The sequence below is a fragment of the Oncorhynchus kisutch genome, linkage group LG2 (genome assembly GCF_002021735.2).
Source record: "Oncorhynchus kisutch isolate 150728-3 linkage group LG2, Okis_V2, whole genome shotgun sequence".
Classification (NCBI taxonomy): domain Eukaryota; kingdom Metazoa; phylum Chordata; class Actinopteri; order Salmoniformes; family Salmonidae; genus Oncorhynchus; species Oncorhynchus kisutch.
This window is the reverse complement of record NC_034175.2, coordinates 38430468-38444734: the sequence shown is the minus strand read 5'-3', so window position 1 is coordinate 38444734 and position 14267 is coordinate 38430468. Positions and strand designations below refer to the sequence as shown.

The 14267-nt window shown below is 45.6% G+C and overlaps 1 protein-coding gene across 2 annotated transcripts in view; it reads right to left on the bottom strand.

Annotated features, from left to right (window-relative positions):
- The window catches only part of LOC109902359 (histone deacetylase 4), a 138435-nt gene that overhangs the window by 11700 nt on the left and 112468 nt on the right, over window positions 1-14267 (bottom strand). For both annotated transcript variants that reach the window (XM_031793896.1, XM_031793898.1), the window contains exons 21-22: window positions 6085-6203; window positions 3234-3367 (exon numbers count right to left, since the gene is read on the bottom strand). In XM_031793896.1, coding sequence (XP_031649756.1) covers window positions 3234-3367; window positions 6085-6203 — 253 coding nt within the window. The remainder of the gene's footprint in view (window positions 1-3233; window positions 3368-6084; window positions 6204-14267) is intronic.

Below are 14267 nucleotides of genomic sequence, written 5' to 3'. Positions count from 1 at the left end.
ATGACCTCTGAGTCATTCAAAGGCACCAGTGCAGGTAAACAGATTACGGTTATTGCACTAAAGGGCCAATCAGCAGTTGCAACAACCGTTTTTGGACTCTTGAAGAATATTGATTAGAAATCCCTCATGAGCATAGTTCAACTGTTTCACCCCATCAGAACCAAAGCTTGTTTTATTCTAATATTTGTAATCAAAGTAAATGTATAGTTTCAAAACATGGATGGTCAGTCCTTGCATCCATAGCTCGGTTTATGAATTTGAGAGTGGTTACATTTCTCCAGCCCCAATCCTTAGCTTTTTACCAAAACAGGGGCGGGGTCAACACTGTGTTATTGTTTCTACTGCTGATTGCCCCTTTAAGGCTCAACAGAACGTTTGTGTAGCTCCCCCTCCAAAGCAAACCTTGTCCCAGCTCAGAACTGTTAAGATCTAGTTCTTCTGACAGGTTAGCATTGCTGTGGGGCTTAAATTTCTCTCCAGGCTTTGAGGTTTCTTTGGTGGGTTTAGAACGGTTTGACCGCGATCCACTCCCCTCCAATGCCACAGCTGGTACCCGTCACTCTAGATCGAAGCTGCAACCGGTTGTTCGCTGCTTTCCCTTTCTCTGGGGCGGTTGGTTGCGGTGACCACATTTTATTAGCGTCGGTTCAGCATTATTGTTCTGTTTGTTTTGCTTCGGGCCCAAGATCCACATTGGAGCAGGGCCATCTGGTCTTTTACGGTTCCAAGAGCTTATTTACTGCCTTGTCTGGAGGGAGGGCTGGAATAACACCGGCACCCAAGCCAGTCCTCTTATCCCCCAGTCCAGTCTCACCAGACCGTTTTATCTCTTCCTAGCGTTATCGACCTGTACTCGACTTCACCAGCACCTAGTGCAATACTAACAGTGTGCATGAATAATCATCCCGCGTGTACATCCATAACTTCACGGGTTAGCCAGCTAGCTACCTTTCCAATATCTCTCACTCGTTGTCCATTTTGCTGGAGTAATATGCGCCGGTGAGCACATGAAAAGAAATCCCAGCGGCGCTTCCAAATTTGTTACCCACTCTATGATCTTATAAGGTAAACCGAAATGCCGAAAGCTCCTGTTTACTTGCCTTTGAATCATGAGGTAGCATTCCGTTTGACAGGTTTACAACAATAATAATACACTTACACACCACTCTTTGGTGCACTATTAGACCGAGGGGCAGTACATTACGAGTTATAGCCACGTACGCTTCTCGTTAATGGAGGTTTTAAAGTTGCACTGGGCTAACTGGCACACGGCTTAAGCAGGTTCTCTCCTTGTCTGTGTCCCACCCTATCCCCTAGATAGTGCACTACTTTTGACCAGGGACCACAGGGCTCTGGTCAAAAGTAGTGCACCATATAGGGAATAGGATGCCGTTTGGGACTCGGATCTTGTCCAACGAGAAGAAAACACATAGAGGGTGTGTGTTTGTGGCCTGGGCTGGTCTGGTCTGGAGCAACACTTAAGAGACGGTCACTTGCTCAAAATAAATGACGTTTCTACAAACGCAGGATGCAGGGGCCTGGAAATTCACTACTATCAGAGGTTCTATTTCAGCCTCTGACCACTGCACTCCCTCTGTATTAGACATGACATCTGCACTTCATCTGTTTATACTAGCCAAGGGTCAGCACTAGCCAAGGGATAGCACTAGCCAAGGGTCAGCACTAGCCAAGGGTCAGCACTAGCCAAGGGACAGCACTAGCCAAGGGACAGCACTAGCCAAGGGTCAGCACTAGCCAAGGGTCAGCACTAGCCAAGGGACAGCACTAGCCAAGGGACAGCACTAGCCAATGGTCAGCACTAGCCAAGGGTCAGCACTAGCCAAGGGTCAGCACAAGCCAAGGGACAGCACTAGCCAAGGGTCAGCACTAGCCAAGGGTCAGCACTAGCCAAGGGACAGCACTAGCCAAGGGTCAGCACTAGCCAAGGGACAGCACTAGCCAAGGGTCAGCACTAGCCACAGGTCAGCACTAGCCACGGGTCAGCACTAGCTAAGGGACAGCACTAGCCAAGGGACAGCACTAGCCACTGGTCAGCACTAGCCAAGGGTCAGCACTAGCCAAGGGACAGCACTAGCCAAGGGACAGCACTAGCCAAGGGACAGCACTAGCCACGGGTCAGCACTAGCCAAGGGTCAGCACTAGCCAAGGGACAGCACTAGCCAAGGGACAGCACTAGCCAAGGGTCAGCACTAGCCAACCCGTTTAATTGTCTTCCGATATTTCAAGTGTGGATTATTCATTATTCAATATTTAGATAGGACACTATGGTCCCTATGGCTTTCAGCTGGTGCCCACATCACAAGTCCTCAGGGTCTTTCTCAGGTCATTTGTCTTGATGAACAAAAAGTGGCTGACTTAAACGTATAAGGACAGAAGCCAGACCTCAAATAACTGAAACAGTTATGGTGGCATACACACACACACACACACACGGACAGACATAGACACTGAAGCAACCATACACTTTCCTCTCCATTTGGTTACAGTATTCTTATGGTAAAGATATTCAAAGCGCCAAAGCATGTTATCATGGAACCAAAATCTAAAATTATATCTAAGCCATGGCCAAGAAAAAACTAGACTCCATCCATTATCTTGTGAAAAATCAGTGGGCCTGTGCCATGAATCACAGCAGACAGAAGGCTCTGGTCAAAATGAGTTCACTACGTAGAGAATAGGGCGCTATTTGGGACGAAGACAGACAGTTGGCTCAGCTCCAGGTCCAGCCTACACACATCCACAATTAACCTCAGATTCTTCAACTTGACCGTTGTTACTTCCTCCCTCTCCCTGGCGGTGGTATCCTCCCACACTGGGCGGTGGGGACAAAAAGTGAGAGGGGATGGATAAGGGATGGAGAGAAAGCGAGGATGGAGATCTCTGTTAGCTCACTGTTCCAGCTCTCTCCACCCCCTCTCCCTCTCCCTCTCTCTCTCTCTCTCTCCCTCTCTCTCTCTCTCTCTCTCTCTCTCTCGGTCTCTCAGTGGGAGGCGGCATTGGGCCAAAGCCCTTTCAGCACCACGCCTATGACTGTGCCAACTGCCCAGAAAGATGGCATAACCACCCAATCAGAGCGCCGTCTGAACTCTATTCTCACCTCCTGATTGAACTGGATGTGTAGAGACACTCTCCCTAAACAGGTGGAGTGGCAAATGAATGAAAACGAATAAAGAAACCCCTCCCTCCCTCCATCCTTCGCTCTCAAGTATTACCTCGATTCCTAGCAGAGCAGAGACGCAGGCTTCGGAGGCGTCACAAATAGCAGTGAGATCGTGGCCCCCCTCCAGGGCCAGTACCATGCGACCTCCGGCTAGCCCCATCAGCTGCCTGGTCAGGTATCCAAAACCTGGGGAAAGGAGAACGCATGTGGTTGGGGTTAGAGTTCGTCCATGGCGACTCTGGAGCTTGGACGGCAATCAAAGAAATGCATAGGGAAAGCGAGGGGAGGCGGAGGGATAAAACAGTATTGTATCACATTTTCTCGTTAGATTTAAGAAAGAGAAGGCACCAGGGACTTACTCGGCCTAAATGCATAATACGAGCCAGGTTTATTTGGAATAAATGTGACTTAGTGTTTTGGCACAGGCCGCCTGTGTTTGATCCTCCGGGGGTTTTAGTATATGCATTCCGCCATACCACCCTACACCCTCCTCAGACCCCCCTCTCTTAGAGACCCAGTTTTAGGCTGACATCTCAGAGATAGTTTTAGGGAAAGCTCTTTGCTGGTACGCCATACTGCTGCTCTACCTGAGCCAAAGACAGACGCTTCCGAACAAAGTCGATCCTGTAGCTTTGTGAATGTGAGGGGAGGTTACATGGACAGTGCCAGAACAGTTGGATCTGATCGTGTGTGTGCTGTGTAGGTGGGACTGTGTATGGTAATGTTACTAGAGTCTGGTAACCTTCCGTAAGAGACTGTCATTGGCTACTTCGACTCTTTCAGATCAACCCAGCAAAATAAATCTGATTTTGTCATCTGTCAGAATGGCACATACCACGCATGCTGGCCAGCCACAATGTCTTTTAAATCTTTTTAAAGTGTGGTTGCAAGACTCTTCCTCCTCATGGCCAGAACTAGTGTTTCTGCATTTACCACCTAGCATGGGCTTAAACACTTAGATCAATGCAGCCTTTCTCTGAAAAGGGATTGAGCAAGATTTTTTCTACTTAGCCGGACTCATATAAACTCATGGATTCTATTTTTGTGTCTGTACATACAAGGTAGTTTCTGGAGTGATTGCTAACTAATGTTAGCATAATGACTGGAAGTCTATGGGATCAGCTAGCGGATTGCGCTAATGCTAGCTGAATTTTTTCAGGTTCAGTCTCAAGTCAAGTAAAAAAAAAAATATCTATACATGCAATGACTGCAAATCTTTGACTATTTACTGAGGCTACCAGACAGCCCTTTTCATGATTTTGTCTACAACAGGATTTGATGATGTAATTGTAAAATAGAGACCTTGTAACAGTCTTAATTAAGGCCATGAAATCAGCAGAAGGCAAGGCAGGTTGATGTGGTCAGAGTGTAGATTTATTTACAGGTCTTGGTGATTCAATAGTAAAAGTGCCATATCATACAAAATATACAAGTAGATTGACAAAATATACACAGCCCAAAAGAAATAGCCCCTGTGTCAGACTTAACCTGTCCTATCTGAACCGGCACAGGTAGAGGGCAAGAATGCACAGCCTCCCCTTGAGAAAACAAATGTAATCTGTCTAACAGGAGCTCACGAAGGTACATACTGTATATTCACTTGGCCCCCTCCCAGGACCATACAATTACCCAATTGGTATTTACAACCAATAAAAACTGGTTCTACAATGTAAAAGGCTATTTCCATATCCATTGTTACATTGGTAAATTTTTCTTAATCAGACTTAATGATTATTAATGATATTTCCTCAACATTCATACATGGAACAATACTTTTCTCTGTTATGCAAAACACTGACTCCAAAGTGTGGCGCGCAGGCCACCTAGCCTATTTCTATGCGCTCTGAGGCGAACGTGCTCCTATTACGCACAACCAGAATGACAGAGACATACAGTAGGACACAGACACACGGAACTCCGACATAACCCGGAAATATGAACAAACAAAAACCAGACATTGAATTAAATAAACAGAACTTTTAACCTCATGAGTCTCGTTAACATTCATGTGCACAATAAACATTGCACCCACTCAAAAGGGTAAGAAATGGTTGGCTGAATGAAAATCTATCTTATCAGACAGAAATGTGTTGCAATAAACAGTACCGGTATAGAATGATTTCCATGCTAGCAATTATTGTAGGATTAGATGGAATATAGATTTAGCACATATGCATTTAAATGTGTGAAAGCAACAGCAAAGAACAGTGTTTGAGTTTGGAGAGCGCAAGTGGGGAGACAAGCCTATGGTGCATCCTCACCACAGTAATAATACATTTGAACAACAAATTCCAAATGCAACCTCCATAAATAAATGATCAATTTCAACCAATTTTGGAATACCAAAAGACCAGCAGGCCTAATTGTGGCTTGATACCCCATTGCTGGTGAGCTTGCAAAGTAAACAGTCACTATTCTCAATCACCAAACTATTTTTGGAGCTGCATATTTTTTTATGATGGCAATCCTCTCTCCCTACAACTTCATCTTGGCACAGCACCCGCTCCTATAGCTGTACAGCAAATCAGCAATCTGTTCGCTAGCTCACCCGACCTGTGTTGATTGACAGTTTGCTGGTCCAATCAGAGGGCCAATTGTGCATTTCACTAGCCAATTTGTTGCACGTTTCTTTTGCGAGGTCCGATGCTGCGGCTAATGTCTCTGGCTGCGTGGAGAGTAATCCACGGTGACTCTGTGCCACAAAATGAGTGTCAAAACGTTACAAAACCTGGCATGATAATTTAAAGTCATCAGTCTCAAGTCAAAGTCGAATCCCGAGTCTTGATGCTCCAAGGCAAAGTTATATATTTTTTTAAATATCAAGTCAAGTCATCAAATTGGTGACTCGAGTCAGACTCGAGTGTGTTGGTGGAGAGAAAGGGGAAAAGGAGTAAGTCACTTACATTTGGCCGTCAGCCTGTACCCTCCCAGGGGTGACGGATGGCCCTCCACGGCATCGAAGCCAGACGACACCAACACCACGTCGGGGGCAAACTCGTTGGCGATGGGCATCACCACCGTCCTGTGAAGGAGAAAAAAAGAGTGAGAGTGCAAGAAGCAGTCAGTGCCATCCTCACCTTTAGTGACTAACCTAAACATACCTACTGGTAGACACCAGCTAGAGGCTGATGTTGGTACTGTCCACTGCAAACCAATAGAGACGGGTTGGTTGTTTAGCAACAAAACCGACACGTGCACAACTATGGGGCAAATCAGACAGGGTTGGCTTAAATTGTTGACAACATGTAAACTATATTTATTCTCCAATTTTTATTGAAAACATACATCAATTGGTACAATGAACACTTGTTGCCTCTCAAATACATTGTTACAGTTTTTTTTGCCATATTAGCATAGACGTGTCAGTCAAACCAAGACATGGTATCAAGAACAAGATACAACGAGCTGAAACGAGACACCTACTATTCCCCACATGGCAGCTTCTTGTCATTGTTAGCTAACTAGCCATCCAGAATTACAACAACCGACAGCCTTCTGACCCATTGAAGTGTGCGTATCGTTTTCGGACATTGTCAGCTAACCCGTCTATGAACCACATACAGTACTTACAGTGCAATGTACCTGGCCAATTGGCAGCCACTTTAACCCAAACATTCAGTAAACAACAAATAACCTCACATTCAGGGAATCAAAGCCACAACTCTGGTTTTGGGAGGAACATTCCCCAACAAACAGGGCCGTAGAAACCCCCAAACTACAAAGTGTGAGAGCAAGGAGGTAATAATACACAATTACACAATGATACTTTAGTTGGGAGAAGAGGCTATCTCGTTGGTCTGTGTTGATGGCTGTGTGGGTGTGGCAAGTGAGGCCTTACAATCTGCCCTCTCTCACACAGCTGGAGGAAGGAAAATAGATACATTTGTTATCTATCTCTGTCATACAGCGACCTGTGGTTACAGTGACTCAGGCCTGAGTCCCAAATGGCATCCTATTCTATGGGCCCTGGTCAAAAGTAGTGCACTTTATAGGGAATAGGATGCCATTTGGGAAACAACCCTCCATCTGTTGAGGCTATAGTTAGAGTGTTTCCCTGTACTCCTTGTACTCTAAGTAAAGCTTTCTTGAACCACCTGTGTAAATCATTTTATGCGGTCAACATTGTTGTCGTTGATCTGAGAGGAATCGGTCTGAGAGAGAACGTTAACAAATGTGCCTGTGACAACTTCAATGTTTGTCATTGTGACAGGGCATCTTTAGTGTAGGTTCCGTGGGACTTATCTGAGTGACAGTATGAACGGCTCTCCCAGTGCAGCTGTGTGCTTGGTACAAGCAGTAGAGCACACTGTGCCTTTTGGGGCCGGCAGTATTTGGATAGGCAGAGTATTGGTGCTGTGTGAGGGGGTGCCTCAGGGTCATGTTGTAGGAACCCTCTACTTTGCTGACCTCAGGAACATGGCGGTTGTCTCCTGGCTCACTTTCTTTCCATCCTGCTCTCGTCGCCACAATTATAGGCCTGCAATGGGCAAACCCCGCCCACCCACACAGCTTTCGGCAGCGGTGGACTCCCCCCAAAGGGAGAGAGAGGGAGGAGGTATTTTTAGGAGGCTTGGTACCCCAGACAGCTGAGATACACAGCGGAGTGTGTGCGTCACGGACTGTGTCAGCATGCCTCTGGCACTAGCTCAGCGGGCAGCGTAATATATAAAGCACAGGGATGGTGGACAGAAGGAGAGAAGGAAGGAAGATGAGTAAGAGATGAGTAAAGTGAGGAAGTGAAGGAGAGAATGATTGAGAGCAAATGAGAGTAAGATAATGATAGCATGACCCGGTGGTTGCAATACATGTAGGCTGCAAATATCCAGGAGAGATGAACCGAGTAGTACTGTCTTGGAAATATTTGTTCAGCTGCTTAGAAGTGCTCCCACACACACACCATTAATATCAAGCACATAAAATACCCCAACCCAAAGAGTGAGCTGGCCACAGGCACTCATGTGGCCAGACACAAGATTGGACGGGGGGGAGCTTAAGTAAGTATGACGGTTACCATGGTGACCGGAGAATCACACACTACCCCCTCCCCAACCTCCCTCAGATCTAATGTGTATGGAGACACACACACAAGTCATCCCTCCATCAGAAGCTGCTCACATCATCAAATTCCCCATCAACAAACCCCCTCTAAAACAGACGACAACCTTGGGAAAGCCAGAGCGCTCAATTAGAGAGCAAGTGTGAGTGGAAACGAGGGCTTTTATAGGCGTGAATCAGTGGATGTCTATGTGGTAGATGAAAAACGCTTGGTTAATTATGCCGGCGGATAATACGTTTTAAATATATTTACGAGGCCGTCTCAGCTATGGGACATCCTGGGTTTGTGGGGTCGGATCCAAAATCCTACTGCCTCCGTCAGCTAGTTCCTGCCTGTAAAGTGTCATCGCTGAGGTGTGCTCTGGTTTGGATATCAAGGGAACATGTATACTGCTCTGCTCTACCCTGCCACAACTGTACAGTCACACCGAATGTGTTTGTTCAGATTAAAGGCGCAATATGTAGCTTTGTGTGCACCCCGACCAAATTCACATAGAAATGTGAGTTTTAGATTGGTCATTCTCATGGAAAGCAAGTCTAATAAGGGGTAGATCCGTTCTATGTGTGCTATTTCCATGCTTCCTGTCCTTAAGTTTATTTTTTGCGTCTTTTCATTTTACCAGCTGGGCTCCCGAGTGGCGCAGCGGTCTAAGGCACTGCATCTCAGTTCTTGAGGCGTCACTACAGACACCCTGGTTCGAATCCAGGATGTATCACAACCGGCCATGATTGGGAGTCCCATAGGGCGGCGCACAGTTGTCCGGGTTTGGCTGGTGTAGGCTGTCATGGTAAATAAGAGTTATTTACTAAACTGACTTGCCTAGGTTAAACTGACTTGCCTACCCAACAACAGTTTCCAGCTGTGATATCATAATTGCAAAAGGGTTTTCTAATGATTAATTAGCCTTTTAAAATGATAAACTTGGATTAGCTAACACAACGTGCCATTGGAACACAGGAGTGACGGTTGCTGATAACGGGCCTCTGTCCTCCAGCTACAACATTACATCATTTACAACATTAGCAATGTCTACACTGTATTTCTGATCAATTTGATGTTAGTTTAATGGACAACATTCTTTGCTTTTCTTTCAAAAACAAGGACATTTCTAAGTGACCCCAAACTTTTGAACGGTAGTGTACATGCCAAAGATTCTCTCCTGGGATCCCTTGATTGGGCCAATGCTGACTGAGAATTTACAATTATGCCCACCTGTGTGTGGTATTGTCGTGACATTGATTGCCATTGCAATACACAGCAATAAAAATATGTAAATTTAAGTTTATTCACCAGAGTGCTGTCCTATTTTTGTTCTTTGAATTATAATTAATGGATGTAAATTACAAACTTCAGAAGCCTTTTTAAACCTCAAATATACTACACGTTTAAAATGTCCTGCTTTGCAGGAAAGTTCTCCTGCAACAGGGTGATCAAATTAGGATCCGACACCTGGAATGACGGAGTGATTTCTACACATTGCGCCTTTAAGGAAACATAAAGCTGAATAAAATGTGCTTACAACATATTTAGGCATTACCTGTTGCACATTCAGTTTGCTCTTCAATACATGGACCTTGGTTGGACTGTGTAGGTATGTGTGTCTGTGTGTATGTGTATCCCGGCAGTGTGTGTGAGCGTTTTTGGGAGGACCTGCTAAGCCTCAGGGTTGAACACCTCTTTCTCCTGAGACAGTCAGGCCTAACCCAAATCCCCCTGACCCACTGTAATATCCTCATCACGCACACACATACACACACAGGGTGTATCTCAATATGCATACTACTGTGCTCCACACTCTCCTGCTACAAGTGCATTCTCCGAGGATGGTCTCTTGAATACGTTCTTGTGAGGACGAAAGTGTAGAGAACGCATAAAACATAACATCTGAGAAGCATCGTCCAGCCAGGACAATGGCAACAATAGAAACCAAACAAAACAAAATGTTTTACTTCATAATAATCAGCTATCAATATGTGAATTGTAATAATCTAGCTAGCCAGCTAGTTAAACAGGCAAAAATCACCTAAAAATAATGTAATGTAAGGTAGATGTAAATTCTTCGTAGGTAGCTAGCTACCAATTCTTCGTGGCTATCTAGCTAGCGAACAGTAGTAGCAAGCTATTGACTTTCTATTGGCTTGCAATCTATGCACACTACAGTGGGCATTGTAGGCACATAAACATGCCAAAAATAACACAGTATGTATTTATTAACGTATCAAGATAAAATATTGTCATTAGGCAACATATGAAAATGGGCAACATTTTGTTCTGAAGTAGGAGTTGATTTTCTCACACTTCAGCTCAATAATTCAAAGACATTTTGTTTTTTTTACGTGGTTGTGTCGTATTTCTGTGCAAACCTTGCATTGATGCATGCTTCAAAACATGTACAAACGGAGTACGCATCCGAGAAGTGCCCTCCGTGCTCCATTTCACATACTTTGATTTGGATTCATACTCCGACCCTCCCGCGCTCCAAAGTGGCTGCTTGGAGCACGGTAGTATTCATTTTTGAGAAACCCCCACAGACACACACACAGTGTGTACACCCGCATATGCATAAGAACACATGCATGCACACGCGTACAAATATACAGTACGCGCATGTACCCATGCACGAGATAGACGACGCGCGTGTGACTACACGTCAACCTTCCCACAGAAGTGGCTCTGGAGTCCACTATGTTAATTATGAATTATCCTCCTCCTCTGATCTTTGCTGGAGCATTCCTGAAGCGATTGGATTTTTCACAGATATGAGAAGATGCGACGAGCCACGTCTCTCTCTCTTTCACCTGCAGTGTTTTCTTTACCTTTTTCCCCAGTGAGGTTGTGTTGTTTCACTTTGGGAGAGAACAAACTCGTTGGGGGCCTGAGAAGTCTGTGTAGGGGTAAGGGACTTTGTTCACTCATAGTTCACCCAAGTCCCCATCATTTCCACCATTCCCTGAATGCTTTGAGTGCTAAGACATGCAGCCGCACGCACACAAATGAACACGCTTTCAGAATAGAGGCAGCTGTTCACTCAGTGGCGTTGACAAGAACCGGGGAAACCTCCCTCTCTAGGGACTCTCTCCATCTTCCACTCCTCCTTTCCATTCCTCGCTTTAACCTCTCCTCCGCAGAACACACCACAGTGTGTTTTCAAGTGGAGTCCTAAACAAGGGCAGTGAATGAGGAGGAAGATACTATAGCTTGACTGAACACAACAACAAAAAACTGAAAACCATACCGCCCAAAGCCACTAACCAACAAAGGGTTAACGCTAGCCATGCCTACATGTCAGGCTCAAAGGCTTTTCCGACACACTTCAAAGCCTTGTCATCTCACGTTGTGGAGAGCTGGTTTGAATTAAGCTCAATTCTCCTCTCTGTTCCCAAGTTCATGATGAGAGAGGGAGCGTGAGGGAAGGAGAGAGAGATGGGACTTCTGGTTTTCATTAGGGATAATTTTCTTATCTTTTTTTCCTCCCTTTCTGGAGGCTCAGGCTTGATCCCCTGCAAATGCAATATGTGTGTGTGAGAGAGAGAGAGAGAGAGAGAGAGAGAGAGAGAGAGAGAGAGAGAGAAGAGAGAGAAGAGCGAGAGAGAGAGAGAAGAGCGAGAGAGAGAGAGATAGATAGAGAGAGAAAAGAGAGAGAGAGAGAAAAGAGAGAGAGAGAGAGAGAGAGAGAAGAGAGAGAGAGAGAGAGAGAGAGAATAAAAAAGAGAGAGAGAGAGAGAATAAAGAGAGAAAAGAGAGAGAGAGAGAGAATAAAAAGAGAGAGAGAGAGAGAGAGAGAGAGAGAGAATAAAAAGAGAGAGAGAGAGAGAGAGAGAGAGAGAGAGAGAGAGAGAGAGAGAGAGAGAGAGAGAGAGAGAGAGAGAGAGAGAGAGAGAGAATAAAAAGAGAGAGAGAGAGAGAGAGAGAGAGAGAGAGAGAGAGAGAGGGAGAGGGAGAAGAAAGAGGGAGAGAGAAGAAAGAGAGAGAGAGAGAGAGAGAGGTTTGTCTGTGTGTTTGATAGAGAGAGGGACGTAAAGGGCAGCGCCAGGATTGTGGGTTTGATTCCCACGGGGGACCAGTATGAAATTAAATTTAAAAAAATGTATGCACTCACTACTTTAAGTCACTCTGGATAAGAGCGTCTGATAAATGACTAAAATGTACACGTAAAAAAGGGAAAGATAGAGAGAGATGGCGGGAGAGTAGATATATGGACTGTTGGGCTGTGCTGGCCATTTTCCTCTGGGTGCTGTAAATCAGAGACACTCACTGCAGCATTGTGGGATTGATGAGCGCCGGGGGCCAGCTGGGTGAAATAAGGGGAAGACCCACGTCCCTGTCACTCCTAAATTGACCCCTAGCCCCTACTCCCCCAAGCTAGCCCCCCAACCCGCCTTCTCTCCGTTCAATTCAAGAAGATTTATTGGCATGGAAAGTGTAAGAAATTACATTGCCAAAGAAAACATGTCAAATCAATTTCCCTCTCTCTCCATCTACTTGTGTACATCTCAAAGGATTGGATAGGTGAATCAAAGTGGTGGAATTTTCACCTAGCCTATGAGAGGTCGACAGACCCTGCGGCAGGATAAATTGACTAAGAATCAGTTGAAATCTTTTTTTGGGGGGGGGGGGGGGTTCTTGCATTGGAATTATATTGAACTCTGCTTATATTACACTATACCACAAAAAACATAAGGTGCCAATGCCGAGTATCTGAGACCATTGAGTGCTTTTGAAGTGACATGTTGGCGCGGAATCTGTAGCCCATCTCCACTGCACTGTATCAGCAAAATGGACAGTGCCTTACACAGTAAAGAAAGGTCTATTTGGTACAAGCTAGATAGGGTAATTCACCTATTACAAACAGCCAATGTGAATGCAGCTGTACACAGCCGATGCGATACGGCACTTCTGTGGATCAAATTCCATCCACCCACGTAATAAATTACGCAATGCCGGCCTACTATAAACACGGGGGTGGGTTCTTCACACAGAGCTAGCTGGAGCCCGGCCGCATCGTCGCTGCTGGGCTTTGCGGCGGCCTTGGTGGTTTGATTTCTGATACCCATCGTGGCAGTGGTAGATTAGCTGGTTAGAGCTAAATAGGCTATAAATCCCTATAATCCCTATAAATCAAAATCAAAACATTACAGGCAGAGGCGTATCTCGTATTCACGTAATATACATCATTATTGACGTAGCCTAGCACAGACGAGGAGTGTTTTTCCCTGCTTTCTATGGAAACTCAATGGAGACGCACCTAACCGCCTAGTGGCTTTCCATAGCCTCCCTACATACAAACGCACACACACTCTGCAGCATGCTCTGTCCATGGTGCTGGTAAAGCGCAGTGGAGATCCAGATTTTGCGCCAACCCAATCATTTGAACCCTTTTGCTATTTGTGTAAAGGGACCTAAAACAGTAAAGGGAGATTTAATATAGCTTCTTACATGGCCCTCAGGCTGAAAATAACAAACCAATCATGGTACATGGGGCAGTACAGGAGGGCTTCCTTGTCCAACATAGTCTGCAACTATGTTGGACAAGGAAAGAGCTACCAAGAAGGTAATACCTCAAGCTCTCGATGCTCGCGATGTGCTCTCTCTCAACCACTGAATACCTGTACTCATGTGATTTCCGTTTTCAGCTGATGAACAGAACAGATCTCTCCTGTCCGACTCTCCCTGGGCTAGCACAGCTCCCAGCCCCACGTTGGATGCATCAGTCTGCACCACAAAAGGCTTGGCGAAGTCTGGACTGACCAGAACTGGATGGCTCCATACCACCCATTTGGGCCTCTGGGATGCCTCTTCACAGGCCATGGTCCACAGGAACTGTTTCTGCTCTTTGGTTTTGGTCAGTTCACTCTACGGGTAGGGCCACATCTGAGAAGTCTGGCACAAAACGTCAGTACCAGAGCCAACGAGCCCCAGGAAGGACTTCACCAACAGCCTGTGTGCTAGGCAAAGAACTGTTTTGGATGGCTGCTACTTTGTCCACTTGAGGGCACATGCCCTCTGGGCCAATGCGGAAACTCAAGTACA